The sequence below is a fragment of the Eucalyptus grandis genome, chromosome 4 (assembly GCF_016545825.1).
Source record: "Eucalyptus grandis isolate ANBG69807.140 chromosome 4, ASM1654582v1, whole genome shotgun sequence".
NCBI classification, from domain to species: domain Eukaryota; kingdom Viridiplantae; phylum Streptophyta; class Magnoliopsida; order Myrtales; family Myrtaceae; genus Eucalyptus; species Eucalyptus grandis.
The window spans coordinates 17,376,546-17,392,512 of NC_052615.1; the positions used below are offsets into that span (position 1 = coordinate 17,376,546).

At 36.1% G+C, this 15,967-nt stretch overlaps 2 protein-coding genes across 2 annotated transcripts; both read right to left on the reverse strand.

Annotated features, from left to right (window-relative positions):
• Window positions 1-4,108: 4,108 nt before the first annotated feature.
• Window positions 4,109-4,735, reverse strand: LOC120292527. Its single transcript, XM_039310760.1, has one exon. The coding sequence runs from the start codon at window positions 4,733-4,735 to the stop codon at window positions 4,109-4,111; it is 627 nt and encodes a 208-aa protein (XP_039166694.1).
• A 1,641-nt stretch (window positions 4,736-6,376) lies between these two features.
• Window positions 6,377-7,164, reverse strand: LOC104442923 (ankyrin repeat-containing protein BDA1). The gene is made up of 3 exons (XM_039310761.1): window positions 6,915-7,164; window positions 6,539-6,837; window positions 6,377-6,436 (listed from the first exon to the last, which is right to left on the reverse strand). The coding sequence occupies exons 1-3, from the start codon at window positions 7,162-7,164 to the stop codon at window positions 6,377-6,379; spliced, it is 609 nt and encodes a 202-aa protein (XP_039166695.1).
• Between the last annotated feature and the right edge of the window lie 8,803 nt (window positions 7,165-15,967).

The following is a 15,967-nucleotide window of genomic DNA, read 5'->3' on the forward strand; positions in this document are numbered from 1 at the left end:
ATAAGTATCTATATCTATTACAAGAATCTATAGGGAAAAAGGTTTGATATTTTATCTTCACGCGGAAAATTTGAATCTCAAAAGATTGAAAAGATTGCGATCGATGGAAACTAAATAGTATGATATAATTCGTGAATGGAAGAACTAACCAAATTTGAGTTGAATATCCAAGCGTCTTTTAAAGTTATGAATTATAACTTTAGCATATGTTAATAATATATGATACTAGTATATGTGAATATCTTTCAAAATGGTTTTTTTCCGTGGAATATCTTTTGAAATGGCAACTACAAGATTTATTTAGTTTGATATGATTTTTTTGGTAAGTAAGTTTGACATGATTTTTAGAAAATTGGGAAATGAAGGAAGAATGAAATGACAATCTGCTAAAGCTTTAATGAATTCATAAAAGGTAATTACCAAGATTTATTTACCGTCGCGTTTTTTCACTCCTTATTTTACTCACAGACTCCTTTTATAATGTTCTGACCATTTTATCATTTGCTTTTTCCACGCTTTGCATGCTTGTACCATACCGACTAATGTGTTTTAACATGCGTGTACTAGGAGTGATCGGGTCCAGGGTGGGTAGGGTCTAAACTCGAACCCTGTACCCGACTCTGTTATAATCGATTCTCATTTTCTAGACCTTATACCCGACCCTGTTTGTATTGAACCCTGTACCCGATCTACCATGTTTTTTCGATCCGGTTTCAAGGTCAACCATGTTTCCACTAGAACTTATTTTGCAATCTCTCGATATCCTATACGACTTCAAATTTTATATTAATAAGCGAGAAAATAACATAATCCTCCTAATTTATATTGAAACATTAAACACCGGTAATAAATTAATACATGAACTTTTTGGCTAAACGAAAAATTAAGGATCCATAGGGTTAATTATAATAAATCAAATCATAAAGCAAAGAATTAACAACAAACATGGGTCTAATATTAGTTTTATTCCGACAACTACTACATAAATCTACTCATTTATACAAGCATAACTCATCCTACAAAAGAGAAATTAGGCGAGCCAATCCATGTGATACACAAGAATTTGACGACGACGAATACCGTCCGTCCATCAGACGGTGTGAGAGGGAGCTGGTGAGGGAGGGAAGCAAGTGAGGAAGAGGAATGATAGAGGAGTGCCATGCGTGTTTGAGAGAGCCAAGAGGAAAAATATCGTATGATTGCGGGAGTAAAAATAGAGATTGGGAGAAAAAAAAAAAGGTTTTTGATCTCTACTTACAAAACCGGTTCGAGAATCGGTTCCAAAACCGATCTATGAATCAGTTTCTGGGTGGGTAATCATTCGGAACTTGTTCCTGGACCAATTTAAACTGGTTCCGAATTTTGGGAACCGGTTCTTAGACCGGTTTTAATGGAAACCAGTTCCCAACCCTGTTTTCCGGATGGGCCAGTTCAGAAACCGAGTATACCCGATCCAGTTGCACACCCCTAGCGGGTACCACATCGACTCATATGTGGGGGTCCATTTGTTGTCCCTCTTTTTATTTGATTTGTCTCTTCTCGTTTTTTTTTTTTTATGGATAAAATACAAATTATCATCCCATGCATATAATTCTTTCCTTATGAAATACAGAGTTCACCACGGGAATTATCACGTGTGGATTGGAGTCATTTTTTCTTCTTGAACGCAGAAATCCTTCTTTGCCTTATAGTAGTATAGACATAGATAAATCAATGGGAGAGATGATATAATTTCAATCCTTGGGTTTTATTATAGTTTATGAATTAAAATAAAGTTAAATGGAATTTATTCACATAATGTAGCTATGCATATTTTGATTTTGGAAATTATACTTGCGAATTTAAGTGGATAATATAATATCACGAGTTACATTGACAATCTATGTCAACATGTGTTCGGTGTAAGCCATTGCTATTTAAATTAACTAAATAGACCTATAAAATTCTTAAAGCATATATCTAAACAGTGTTAGCAAGCATATATCCAAATAGGCATCGCTGGGGCTCGGCAAGGTTTGCTTGGCCAACGACAGCGAGGCCCACCCGACCACCGGCAAGGCTCGGTTGACAAGGGCCAACCTCGCCAAGGGCCGGCGACGCTCCAGTGAGGTCACTGGCCCTCGTCTGGCCGATTGCCGGAGAAGAAGAATAGGAGAGAGAAAGGAAAAAAAGAAAAGAAAATAAATGAAAAAGTAAAAGAAAAATTTAAAAATTAAAAGAAAATGATTTGGAGTAGAAATTTTGAGCACGGAACCAAATGCAATTCTATTCTAGAATCAGAAATTTTGAATAGTTACTAAACGGCTTAAAATGCTTAGAAATTGTTTCCGGAAACAAAATAAAAAATAATCATTTCGATCGAAATTGTTCTCGGAAACAGAATCATTACCAAACGCGTCCTTAATATTCAAATGAAAATGATTTTGAGGAGTTTGAGGGGCACAAACATTGCTTTGATAGCCACAGAAAGGCGTGGAGGTGATGATCGCGATTATTGTGACCGTCGGACAATCGACATGGTAGAGCCTGTCATGGAGACCATCAAGAATTGTGACCATTACCATTGTCTCAAAGAGTTCCATAAATTATTCACCAAAAAAAAAAAAGAGTTCCATAAATTCCTAGCAAGGTTCCTTATTTAATGGATTTTTGAACCTGAAAGATTTTAATGCAGATGTAGATCATCATCTTTTGCACTGCACGTATATTTCCAAAGATGACAAGCAAACCTCTTAGCTTGTACGTTGAGGAGAGATGCTTTTTATTTTTGTGGGATCAAACGCAGGTTGAGCGGAAAAGAGCAGGTGAAGTGCGGATTAGAACGTGGCATAAAATGTGAAATCTGTTGATGCGGCGATTTTCCTGAATTGATGATCAAGTTGAACAAGCCAGCTTCATGTTATCCTCGATAACAACCATAAAACGATCGACGCTTCTGTAATTGCCGTTGATAAGGTTGTTGTTGAGCCTCCGGAGGGTAGAAGTTTTTGAATTCCCTTTCCAAGGAGGAGGATTTTGAGGATTTTGAGCTTTGAGGAATAATCTCAGGATGAGCATGTCTTCCATGATGATGGAGAGATGATTTTAGAGAGAAACCCCTCCCACGTTGATCTGAATACATATGCATACGAGAATTTTATTTTATTTTTATCAGAAGATACATATGAAATTTGGGCAAAGACATTTCAAGTGATAGAAAATGTAAAGAAGAACAAAAGAACAAAAATATATGTCATTATAATAGGCAACTGGAAAAATCAATTAATGGATTGACCTTGCGGTTTGGTTCAGATCTTTTCTCGAAGTAAGAAATTTTGATTGATTCTAGAGATACGGTTCCGGATTTCAATAGGACTATAGTATATATACTTTACTAGATAATTCGACATTTCAAAAACTCGAGGTTGAGCTTCTTTTTCTATTAAAGGAGAAATGATGTGGGATGCATTAAGTTTGGATTTACGTCTTTTATTTGATAAATTTAGGATATTGAAGTCTGATATTTCTTTCTTTACTTAAGTTGGTTTAGGATATTCATGTAGTATATAATAGTTGAGTTTATTGTTTCGACTACTGTAACTTCATTAAATGAGTTGATACATTTTATTTTTTATTGGAAGATACCATAGGATCTAGTTGATTTTTTAGGTTTAGCTAGACTTTTGTTATATTCTTTGTATTTCTTTTTCGGTTATTTTATCTAGTAATAATTTTTAGAGAAAGGGTTGCAACTGTAGTGATTTGTTATGTTTTACAGGATCATGCATTTGCTCTCTTTCTAGAAAAAAAAAACCCGAAGAGATTTCCAGCCGTGTGTTTTGTGCGTGAACGCTTCAAGCATTCGTGTTTACGAGTTGCAACTTTGTGCTTTTTGTTTCCACTACATCAAAGTTTAAGTAGGAAAAAAAAATCTGCAGAAGTCTCGACTTCAAGCAAGAAGAAAGGCCTCTCAGGATCAAGGAATTCAATAGATGAGTCCATTACATAAAACTAATAGAGAAAGTCTAATTATTATAAGCCTCAAAAATAGAAACATAGATGATATTTATATGCGAGAATAATACTTAAGAGTAAATAACATTCGCAAAATATTTCCGATCCTTCAATTCTAGGAGAAGTCGCGGACGCGTCTCCGTGCGGCTTCTTTTTGGAGTCGGATTTTGTATATGTAGTATTTCGACCACAAGATCATGGGGACCACCAACACGAGACCCACCGAGCTCATATAAAATACAACTTCGAAGAATCCCGCGGCCGCATCGGATTTCGGGTATGAGATTGTAGCGGTAAAATAGTAGGCAACACTGAGAAACATAATCAGTAAGTAAACCGGAAGAGTGTGGGGCAATGAGGGAATAGCGGTGATCCAGATTGTGCTGATGGAGACCAAAAACACCAGACCGTTGAGGGTCGTGAACACATGTAGTTTCGAGCCGCTCAGGATAATGTCTCCGGCTTTATGTGGTTTTTCAACAATGCTGCTGGAATTGGCAGTGACGACAGTGGAATTGGCTGTGGGATTTGAAGAGTTATCCTGCCAATATCCTCCCGGAGGACTCAGCGCGGCTTGGTAAGTGGCAGTCGCAATTAAGGTAGCTACTCCAAGGATTATATTCCGAGCAGATTCATCTTGGAGGCCGAACCAAGTTTTAAACTTCTCAAAGAAAGTTGGTTCCATGCTTAATAACTGTGATAGAGAAGATGGTCTTGCTACACATGGTAAGCGGCTCGACATTTTTGCAATCACAGTTGATTCTATTCCCAAACAAAAGCTTGATGATCTGGAAGAATGCAAAGGGCACAAAATGAAGTATATATCTCGTGAATTTCAATTGCTGTTTCGTCACTAGCTTTGTGCACAAAGTCAGCTCATGCCATATAAGTTTGAGGATATGAGGACACCACAAGTGATAATTTTGGTACCGCTCACTTGAGGGCCATCAATTTTTTTCAATTACTTGATTGCCATAAGTTCTAAAAAAATGTTCATTTAAGTACCATAACTTTTAATTAATTACTTAAGTACCATAACTTTTGAAAAACGTTCATAGAAGTGTTAAAAATCTAACATGGCAAGACACTTTTTTTGATTTTTTTTTATGAATTTTTTTTAAAAATTTATGGTACTTAAGTGATTAATTGAAAAATTATATGACACCCAAGTTATTAAAAAAAATTTATGTCACTCAAATAAGTGTCATATGAAAGTTATTACATGATCGAGAAAAAAAAGTTATGTCCCTCAAGTGAACGTCGAACGAATATTATGGCATTTGTGATATCATTTTCTCTAAGTTTGGATGATATTAGTGATGCGACGACTGATATACTATGGGAACAAGTTTACCAAACCATATTTATCATCATTTCAATCCATGCAATGAAGTCCCAATTGTTTTCAAAAGGTGCGATTCAGTCATCTAACCCGAAATTATTTACATGATAGTTAAAAATACATCATTGAATATCATTAATTTCTTGCCAAACAAGGAAATGGGATTACTATTGATAGGTTTTAACAATATAATTGTGAAGATTCTATTTACTACCCATTTCAAGAATTACTAGATTAGGTGAGTATTTTGACTATATTGAATCTTTTAAGTCAAATACTAGGATTATCTTACAAGTTTGATATCATTCAGTGTTAAATTTTTAATTTCCAACGCTTAATTGGGTTTTCATAGAGACCCATACGTGACTATTAAATTGAACAAAATAATAAAAAATAATCTACATACCAATATTATCACTATCTTAATATGAGTATTTGACTTTTTTTAATTAAAAAAAAAGAACTTTCTAATTTTTCAACCCATTTGAATGGCATAAAAAAATTTATTATACATTTGGATGGAGTAATATGGAGAGAAATAAAATGATTAATCACTACGTAAACAAATGAAGGTGAAAGAATGGATCAACCTGTGAAAACTGCATTCATTATTAGAGTGGAGCCTACCCTCTCATTATGTCCATCCCTCCCAAACCCTTTTCTTCTCTCCATAAAAAACAAACAAACAAACAAAGTGATTCTAGGAGTGATTGGTTCCCCATTCGGTCTAATTTCAAGGTGGAATTGGGAACCGGTCTTCTTGGTCCTGGTCTCATTTTAGTCTAGTCTAATGGAATTGGTTACTTTTTTTTTTCCCCACTACTTGATAACTTATGTTATGAAGAAAAAAATGCTAGTCACTTTTATTTTTATTTTAAGAAAATTATAAAAGAGTATATGTAGTTGGTCCAATCCGGTACTACCTTGGAATCGGGACCGGACTGGTTCCACTTTTAGGAACTAGGAAATGGACTGATACTCCTGAGAATCCAACTAAACCGACTAGTTCGATCCAATTCAGGCAGTCCGTTTTGCACATCTTTAGGTGATCCCATTCATCTCCTCTCTTTGAATGTTTCTAACATCACGTATTTTCAACTCCTGGTATTTCATTATCATAACATTTGTTCGTAGACTAGAGGATGTCGAATTCAAGAATCGAACAATAAAAGCACAAACAATCGTGAAATTGATGAACTATACCTCAGGTTGCGGCTCCATGGTTGAAGCAATATCATAGACGGTGTTACCATCTTGGTCTTCCTGGGCTAAGATATCCATTAGATGGACCCGCTTAAGCCATCTAAACAAAACCTTGAATGCTTTGAGGTTGTGGTTCTTGATGGCAATGTGAACCGCGGTCTCGCATTGGCTCGTCAAGTCTTTGATAGACGATTTACAAGCACATAGGAATTCGGCCAAGAGCTCCAGCTCATCTGTCTCCTTCTTCTTGGCGACATAATGCAAAGGAGTGATCCCAATTGTCCTCGAACTCGGATCAACTTTGGATCAAGGGTCATTAGTGCCCTCACAGTGTGATATTTCTTGTGTTGCAAAGCCAAGTGCATGGGGCTATAACCCTCTGGATTTAGCTTCCAAGCAAATGATGGCTTCAAGATGGCTATCTCCATGGCCACTTGGGTTTTTCCGGCTTTGGCAGCAAGATGTAGAGGAGTATCTGGGAAAGGGTGCTTAGATACGCGATCTAAGAGCGCTTGCTCCTTCACAATTAAGTCATGTAGCTCATCAACATCATCATTTGCTATTGCATGTTGAAGCTGAGACTCCCTAGCCTCTTGTTCTCCTTTTTTGGCTAGACTCTTGCCCATCGTGTTGATAAGGAAATGTAGGAAAAGAGGGGGTTTGCTCGTTGATGATGGATGGATGGATGGAAGTAGGAGTAGCAAACTTACAGAATCATATATAGTGCCATTGTCCACGCAAATTTGATAAGTGTGTCCTTGTTTACGATTTATCACGTAGGAACAATTTGATTGGTTGGGCGATCTTTATCTGTCGGAGAACTTACATGGGAAGTAATGCAATGCCTGAGCCAAGTCAGCAAGATTATTTATATTAATCGAAGAAGTCTAATTAATCCTAGCCCAATAATTTGTGGTCTGATCTTTTGTGTCATTTCTCCGCAACTACTTGATGTTGTGGGGAGGAGCAGCAGAGGCTATCTAGATAAATCACAACCACGCCCACCTAATTCGCAAAGATGGTATCTACTTAAAACTGTGTGAAGCATACTTACAGCGAACTCGATAATCTGATTAGAAGTTAGGAAAACTTTAACTCTTCAATCAACTAAATGCCTAAACTTAAGCCCTTCTTCTACACTTATCCCCATTTTTGTAAAGAAGATTAAATTGATATCTATAAACTGGTGAGTCATTGGGGGTTCTTTATCACTTGTTCCTTTTTAATACAATTGGCAATTGAGTATTCCATAATTATAAATCAGGCAGTTACTATTAGGAGTGAGCAATATGGCTTGAACAATCCGAGAACCAAGCCAAACCAACCTTATCCGCTAGATCAATGGGACTGGCTCGGATAAAAATATGGGACTCAGTTTGATTTCCGATTGGCGGTCTTGCAAGACAAAGTTCTAGTATTCACAACCGATTCACTGCTAATCACAAATCAATCTTTTTACTCTTTTATCATATGAGAAGCACTAGGGTGGTGGGGTAAGATCAAGATTTTATTCGGTCAGTGGTGATGCCTTATGCCCGAAGGTTTTCTGGATTATAGCATTAAAGCTGAAGAACTCTTGCCACTTAAAACAATGACTTTTCGAAAGAATGACTTTTGAGGAGTGAAAATAGGGTTTTCTTACCAAAAGAGCAAAAAAGCGTGACCAAAATGGCTATTCTTTTGAAGTTGAGTCTTTCTTTATGATTTATCCCGTCCGAACAATTAAAGGGTCTTTCCATGTCAGACAACTTGCGTGCGAAGATTCCTAACCCGTGAGCCAAGATACTTCAAATTAATCGAAGAAGTCTAAAAAATCTTAGCCACTGAGGCCCTGTTTGTTAATGTTCTTTATTTCTATTTATAAACAAAATTTCTATTTTTTTGTTAGGAGAACAAAAAAGAACAAACGCGTTTGTTTGCGTTTTGTTCCAAATCTATTTTTTGTTCCCAGGAACACATTTGGAAAAGAAACAAGAAAAAGAAAAACGTGTTTCTTGTTTCAAAACAGAATTTAAGAACAAATTTTCTTTCTCCCTCTTTTTGTCTTCTCTTTTTTTCTTCTTTTCTTTTTCTTTTTTCTTTGGCGGTGACCGGCCTCGGCCATGGCCGGCGACGGCTGTCGGGCCGACCTCCGGAGCGTTGCCGGCCCGACGAGGCCGAGCATCGTCGGCTCCCTAACGAGGCTTGGCCTCGCCGGCGCGAGACAAGGCCGGGCGAGGCCGCCGGCCCTCATCGGTCGGTCGGCCATGACCGAGGCCGGCGACCGGCCAAAAGAAGAAAAAAAGAAAATTATTAAAAAATTAAAAGAAACAAAAAAATAACACAAATTTACCAAACGTGTTTTGTTCATTTTTTATTCCCGAAATAAGTTTACCAAACTGTTTTTTTGTTCAAAAATTGTTCCCCGAAATAGAAAAACTTTTTCTATTTTCGTTCCTTAGAACAATTTTTAAACGAAAATGTTACCAAATGCGCCTTAAGGTTTTGTTTTGGCCACTTGAAAGACTTAAAATTAAGAAAAAGACTCCAATCAGATGTGGATTGCGATCGATTGAATTCCAGCATTGGAATTCTTATCGTCCTCACGGTTTAAGCAATTACCGACTTTGCAGGCAAGAGTGGGTGTAGTTGTGATTTATCAAGACAGCCTCATATGCTATTCCCCATGACTAAATGTAGCAAAAGAGAAATGGAGAAAATTATCCAAAAGTCATTAATTTATTATACGACGGTCAATTTAATTTCAAAAAAAATTACAAAATTTATCCACATTGACATCGGTCATGCCATAAAGGACAATTGGTGCCAACTTCTGGGATTTTGGACTAAAATTGGTAAGAAAGGCTGAACTGGTAAATAGTCAAAAGATTTAGAACTAAATTGGTAAAATTGAAAAGTTTATAACTGAATTGAATTTATATAATATGTTTAAGACTTTTTCAATAATTTCTAGGAGAAATGACACCCAACGATACTACAAGAAAAAAAATCAGATTATAAATTATTGGCTTAGGATTAATTAGACTTCTTCAATTAATTTAAATTAGTGTTCATACCATGAAAAACCCTTATACCTTTTGTCTTTTAGCATATTATATTTGAGATATCCATCTCCCTTTGTGTAAATAAAATAAAATAAAATAAAATAATCAAACCATCAATTATTAATTGATCTGTGAATTGAAAAAAGGAGTGCATGTGGAACTACATTCAAAAGGCTTCCTTTTTCTCTTTCCTTTTTTCCGAATGCTCTGAAGGCCCGAAAATTATAAAGCCTAAGGCTGATAGGAGACTGAAAATGAGTTCTGTATCTCTATGTCATTTACAAGAGAAACTACTTCTTGTATTCTCTTCTGGTTTTGGTGTTTGCCTTGCAATATGTCAGCTCCTCTTTGTATTTTTACTATGCCATCATGTATACAATGGATGTGTTACCATGTCTTTCCAGTTCTGGAGACGCAAAAGGTAATCTACTTTGCATATTTGACTAATTAATAGCATCTTCAGTCTTGACTACTGCTTTATCTCAGAAAAATAGAAAAATCTTGACTACTAGCAAAACTCGGGATCTAGGTTTATAAAAAATGGAAGTTCCCGTTGAGACCATCTACAGGCTTTATATTATTGATAGCTAACAAAAAGACAACATAAAGTCCATAGGCAAAGCCAACTCGATGTTTTCTGTATGAGCACCTCATGAATATCTCTTATGGTTCCTTGATCAGGACGTGGATGATTTATGTCAAATTGAAATGGTAGAAACAGATTTATTTTGGCGCACAAAAGCCAACTTATGATAGTACCTAATTACAATATAATATGTCTGTTAATAGTTTTATTAACCTCCTTTTTTACTTCTATATTTTGTTGGGGTCACTAGTGAACTTTACAAATCTTAGAAGGAGAGGAAATGGGGTTTGTTTGGTGATTCCACCGGACTACTTTTTCATATTCAGATTTCCTGCATCAAAAAAGCATATCCTATGTTCATGTCCGCAAGCATCGTGGTCCACCATACCCTAAGGCATTTCCAATAGAGATTCTTTAGGTCATTGTCAGATATCTTCCATGTCAAGGCAAATTAAAAGTGTTTGTTTTATTATGATACTTTTTTTTAAAGATAATTTCTCTTCCCATCACAGAGATCCCAAAAGTTTTGCAGACAAAAGATCTCCCAGGCTTAACTGCACAATAAATTTTTTAATTAGTGTCTTCACCGTGCAGCCGAGAATGAAGTGCATGTTTAGTTGTAATCCGGATTAAGAGCTCGTAAAGGTCGTGTCAAACAACTTCACCATGACCTATGATGGGTTATAAAACAAGCCAATTGAAGCAGGATAGGGTCAGAGATTAAACAGGATTTCTTGCTCTTCCCAGCATGCAGAAGTAGGGTCATAGATTCGCTGCGTCACTCGAAACAGAGCAATGATATAACTTCCACAAACTTGACAGCCGAAAAATGTCATATACGTTTGGAGTAATCTCCCGCAGGTTGAAGCAGTCGTTCTTGAGATAAAAGGAACAAACAAAAGTGGCATGAATACAAGGGGATTGTACTTTTTCCACGTTTCGCATGCTTGTACCACAGTGACTCATGTGTGGTTTGGCATGCTTGTACCACAATGAGTCATGTGAGGCCCATTTGTTGTCCCTCTTTTTTTTTTTTTTTTTTTTTTTTAAAAAAAAAAAAACTGTTTCTTCTCTCTTTCTTTATTGGATAAAAAACAAATATTATCCCATGCATGTAACTTTTGCTTTACGAAATGGGAAAATGTCACAAATGGTCCCTAGATTTTTACTTAATGTGCAATCTCATCCTTGAACTTTTGATTGGCTCAATTTGGTTCAGGAACTATCGATAATCGTCCGATCTAGTCCTTCCATTAAAAATTAATTGTTTTTCCCTTCTTCTTCTTTTCTTCTTCTTCTTCTTCTTCTCTCTTCCCTTCGCCGGCCATGGCGGAGCCGGCGGAGGGAAGCTGGCATTTGGCAAGGGTCGCCCTCAATGGCTTTCGGCGAGGGTGGCCCTCGCTCGACGCTAGCAAGGGTAGCCATAGCCAGCCCAAGCGAGGGCGACCCTCGCCCAACGCTGGCGGAGGGAAGAGAGAAGAAGAAGAAGAAGAAGAAAAAGACCAAAATGCCCAATTCCGTTAACTTTAACTAATGGAAAAACAAAATTGGTCCATTTTCAAATAATCAGGGACTAGATCAGACATTTATCGATAGTTCAGGAACCAAATTGAGCCAATCGAAAGTTCAGGGACGAGATTGCAATTAAGTAGAAGTTTAGGGATCATTTGTAACATTTTCCCTTACGAAATACAGAGCTCAACATGGGAATTGTCACAACTGAATGGTAAACTCATTGTTTCTTCGTAAACGCAGAAATCCTTCTTCGCTTTATAGTAGTATAGATATAGATAAACCAATAGGAGAGATAATATAATTTTAGCTCTTGGGTTTTATTTTAGTATAAGAATTAAAATGAAGTTAAATGAAATTTATTCACATAATGTAGCTATGCATATTTTGACTTTGGAAGTTGTAATTGCAATTTTAAGTGAATAACTATAATATCATGGGTTATATGGATGAGGTACATTAATATATTTTCCGCAGTAACCATTGCTAGTCAAATGAACTGAATATACCAATAAAATTCTTAAAGCATATATCTAAACAGTGCAAGTAGGCCTATTACCGGTCTTGCCTCGCCCAAAGCTACCAAAATCCGATGCCCATCCCTAGCCAAGCTTTGATGGGATTAATGTTCTCCACACCGTTGCGCACCCCTAACTCCTTCCCCCATCTCCGCACCTTTAAAGCTCCCTTTGCATTCTTACTTTGCACAATTATGCGTGGCGCCTCATCGTACTCAAAAAGAACTTTGAATTCAATCATAAAATCTTAACGACGAAAACCTAATGAGAGATTATCAAAAACCAAGTCTAAAGTTTTAGATTTTTTGCAATGAATAATTAACAAACATCAACATAATTGTATGCAAAATCCAATAAAACAACTATTTTGACAAATTTTTTCTCAAATTATACATGAATGATTGGAGGGAAAACTGTCATGGATCTTTCAATTATGCCAATATAACTATAAACATTTTGACAATTTGTTGATGTAGTTTTTCTGCCCAAATATACATATAACAGGTTCGGTGCTTGTAAGACATGTCCATGAAGAAAAGAAACTTTGTATCGCCCAATCGCTGGCTTGTATGTTTGGTTTTTGTAAGACCTGACTTTGAAGTAGAAATGACTTTTTGGAAGCCAAGGAAAAGGAGTATGCGAATTTGACAGAGAACCATCTCTAGAGTGCTTTTAGGTGACATTCACGTGATATGGGAGACCCTGCACAACAAATAAGATATGGGAAAATGATACAGATGGTCCATAAATTTTGGCTTAACGTATAATGTAGCCTCTGAACTTCTAATTTGTTCGATGTGATCTTTAAGCTTTAGCCTAATATGCAATATGGTTCTTAAATTTTTAATTTATTCAATGTGGTCCTTGAATTTTTAATACATATTAATTTTAGTCCTTGAAATATATGAAAATATTCAATACTTTCCATGATCTTAAATTAATGGAAGAACTATATTAAACATTTTCATATAATTCAGAAATCACATTGAATATTAGGCTAAAGTTGAGGAACCGCATTGAATAAATTAAAAATTCATGGACCACATTATACATTGGGTCAAAGTTCAATGACCATTTATATCGTTATCCCATGAGAAGACAACTACAAGCTCATACCCTCTGCATACCACACCAATGACTAACCTGTCTCTCTATTTTGTCAAGCCTTTTAAGCAATAATCGACAGTTCATTAGCAGGAACAAGAGGGCCTGAGCGTCTGTCGTAATACCTTTAAACTCTCTAGGGCCCTATGTACCAAAAGAGGCCTTGCTCTTACAGGGCTTGAGCTTTGGCCCACATTCAAGCCACCGGTTTGGGCTGCTGGTATTTAGATCCGAAGCTTTTTCCCTATCCTTGTGTAGTGAAATTTCGATTACTAACTCGTGGAACGTGGCTCGAACTATTTTTACTATATAGGGTGGCCCTAGATATTATTAAACCCCAGCTACACTATTTTAAGGACCAAGATTGTTTCAAGGGTATCGTGGCCCTCGTCCACCCTCATTATGGTTGGCAAGTGCTGTGATGCCCTCTTGGGTCACAAAGAGGATTGTAATACTTGCCTACCCCAAGGGTTTCGTGGCCCTCGCCTAATCAGAGGTCACGGGCCGTGCCGCATAGGATGGTTGTTGCTGACTAAACCTCTACGTTTGCAATATTTGGTCAAAATTAACCGGAATAACTAAATTGACAATTCATTAAAAGATTTATAACTATTTTGACAAATCGTGAAAATATTGAGAACTATATTGATACAATTGAAATGTTTAGTACTAAATTGATTGTTATACAATGGAGTTGCGAATTTTTAGACAATTTTCTCCTTGTATGTCTTATTTGTTTAAAATCAACTAGGATTTTACTCCCTGGCCAATTTTTTTTTATAAAAAAAAAACAAGGATTCTACTATGGATAAGTAAACGAAATTAAAATTATATGTAAATACGAATTTGAAAATCTTGAGCAAATTGAAAATCACATCCACAATGTAGTTTGGCGCTATCTTGATTTTCCTCTTGTGCAAATTGATATAAGGTTCCACCAAATTTGAGACCTATATTGAGCGGGTGCACGTGATAATAAAACCAAACGAAATTCATTAAATACATAAATCAATGAAATCTATATGTTAAGTTGGGAAAGTAATATATACTACATATTAACAATATTACTAAATCAACCTAAAATCTATTGGTTGGATACTAATTTAGTCATAAACTTTTAAATTTTATCAATTCAATTATAAATTTATGTGGAAAATTCCAATAGAGTTCATCCGACCAATTTTTGTTGCTAATCACTATTATGGCTTTTGTTGCTAATCACTATTATGGCAATCCATATATTGCTGGCCATCTTAAATGACATATCACAATGTGATTTCTGGCAAAAATTGATCAAAAAGACTATGTTGGGATTTTGCAAGAAGATTCGGGACTAAATTGATAAAGTTGAAAAGTTTATTATTAGATTAGCCTTCATACAATAGATTTAGGACCAATTTGACAAATTTTCCATTAAAGATCATGATACTAAAAACACCTGATTAAAGTATGGCATCATCATTTTGGTTGTCATAATCAACCCCTCAAATTCTTTTGCTGTCAAAGGTAAGTGGTCCAATGTGCTCATTATTTACATATTTTACTTAAATAAGGAGCGACAGCCACATGTTTGGGGAAGGAAAAGATTCCAAACCCTCAATTAGAAAAATATTAGTGGGTGGCTGACGACCGTTTCACGAGACCCATCTTCTGTGCATGCCCCTTGTTTGTTTGCACATTAACACTTTGCTCATTCATTATGACAATAACAATAATTATTTAACACTAAACTTTGCAAATTTCACATGGGATTGGCTCCTGTACTTAGTCTTCATTGCATGCAATGTTCATCTTCGTAGCCCCCTAACATAAAGTTGTCTTGTAGCATCGGTTTTCCAATCTCAAAAGCCGCGATTCCTGAACTATGGATTTGGTGGATCTTGCAATATCTTGACAATAATTTGACCTAAAGGTCTTTGTGGGCACGTTGGTTTTACTAATTTCTCGATCCCACTTAGACTTTTTCTCCTTGGCTCATTTGCTACTTTTTGCCACATCCATTCAACTAAGCAAATGCAAGATTTAGTGGGCAAGAAATATTTTATGTACTAATCATAGGGTAGTGCGTGATTATTGAACCAATCAATGATCACAAAGCCAATTCTACAAACTTCTACTTTTTCTAAAAGAAATTAATTTTTCAGCAGATTTTTGAAGAAATAAATCATCGAGATGCAAACTTGCCATTAATAATTTTGGTTTGGAATTTTCTTTTCTACTTTGGGGCCACGCCACCATGATTTTGAGGAGTCGATATTTGGCAAAAAGGAAAAAAAAAAATTAACTCCATTTATCGAGTTACCTAAGTGAAACTCGTTTGGTTTGAATATGGCAGATTTCCCATTCAACTGACAATCTCTTTCATTCAGAATAATCTTGAGACCACTATCTTAACTATGGAAAATTACCCAATGTATGTGGACGACATATTTGTGAAAATTAATTAGAGCCGAAAGTGACTATACCAGCGAGATGGAGACCCTCGACAATTGGTTATTTTTGCATTGTCTACCTGCCATATTTGGAGGTTTATCGAAATTATTCCATTGGATTCTATACAAATTGATCTATGAGAAGCAAGACCAAATGTCCTAAACAACTTTGGGTCATTTACCTGTGACATCCATTCTAACTCAAGCTGGGAAAAAATATGAAAACCCAAAAT

What these genes read in the sequence shown, in the direction of transcription:
- LOC104442923 (XM_039310761.1), bottom strand. Translation starts at nt 7,164, where the DNA reads ATGGGCAAGAGTCTAGCCAAAAAAGGAGAACAAGAGGCTAGGGAGTCT. An exon ending in TTGGAAGCTAAATCCAGAGG is followed by an intron (nt 6,838 to 6,914) that starts GTTATAGCCCCA and finishes CTTGATCCAAAG; the next exon opens with TTGATCCGAGTTCGAGGACA. An exon ending in CCATGGAGCCGCAACCTGAG is followed by an intron (nt 6,437 to 6,538) that starts GTATAGTTCATC and finishes ATGAAATACCAG; the next exon opens with GAGTTGAAAATACGTGATGT.
- LOC120292527 (XM_039310760.1), bottom strand. Translation starts at nt 4,735, where the DNA reads ATGTCGAGCCGCTTACCATGTGTAGCAAGACCATCTTCTCTATCACAG.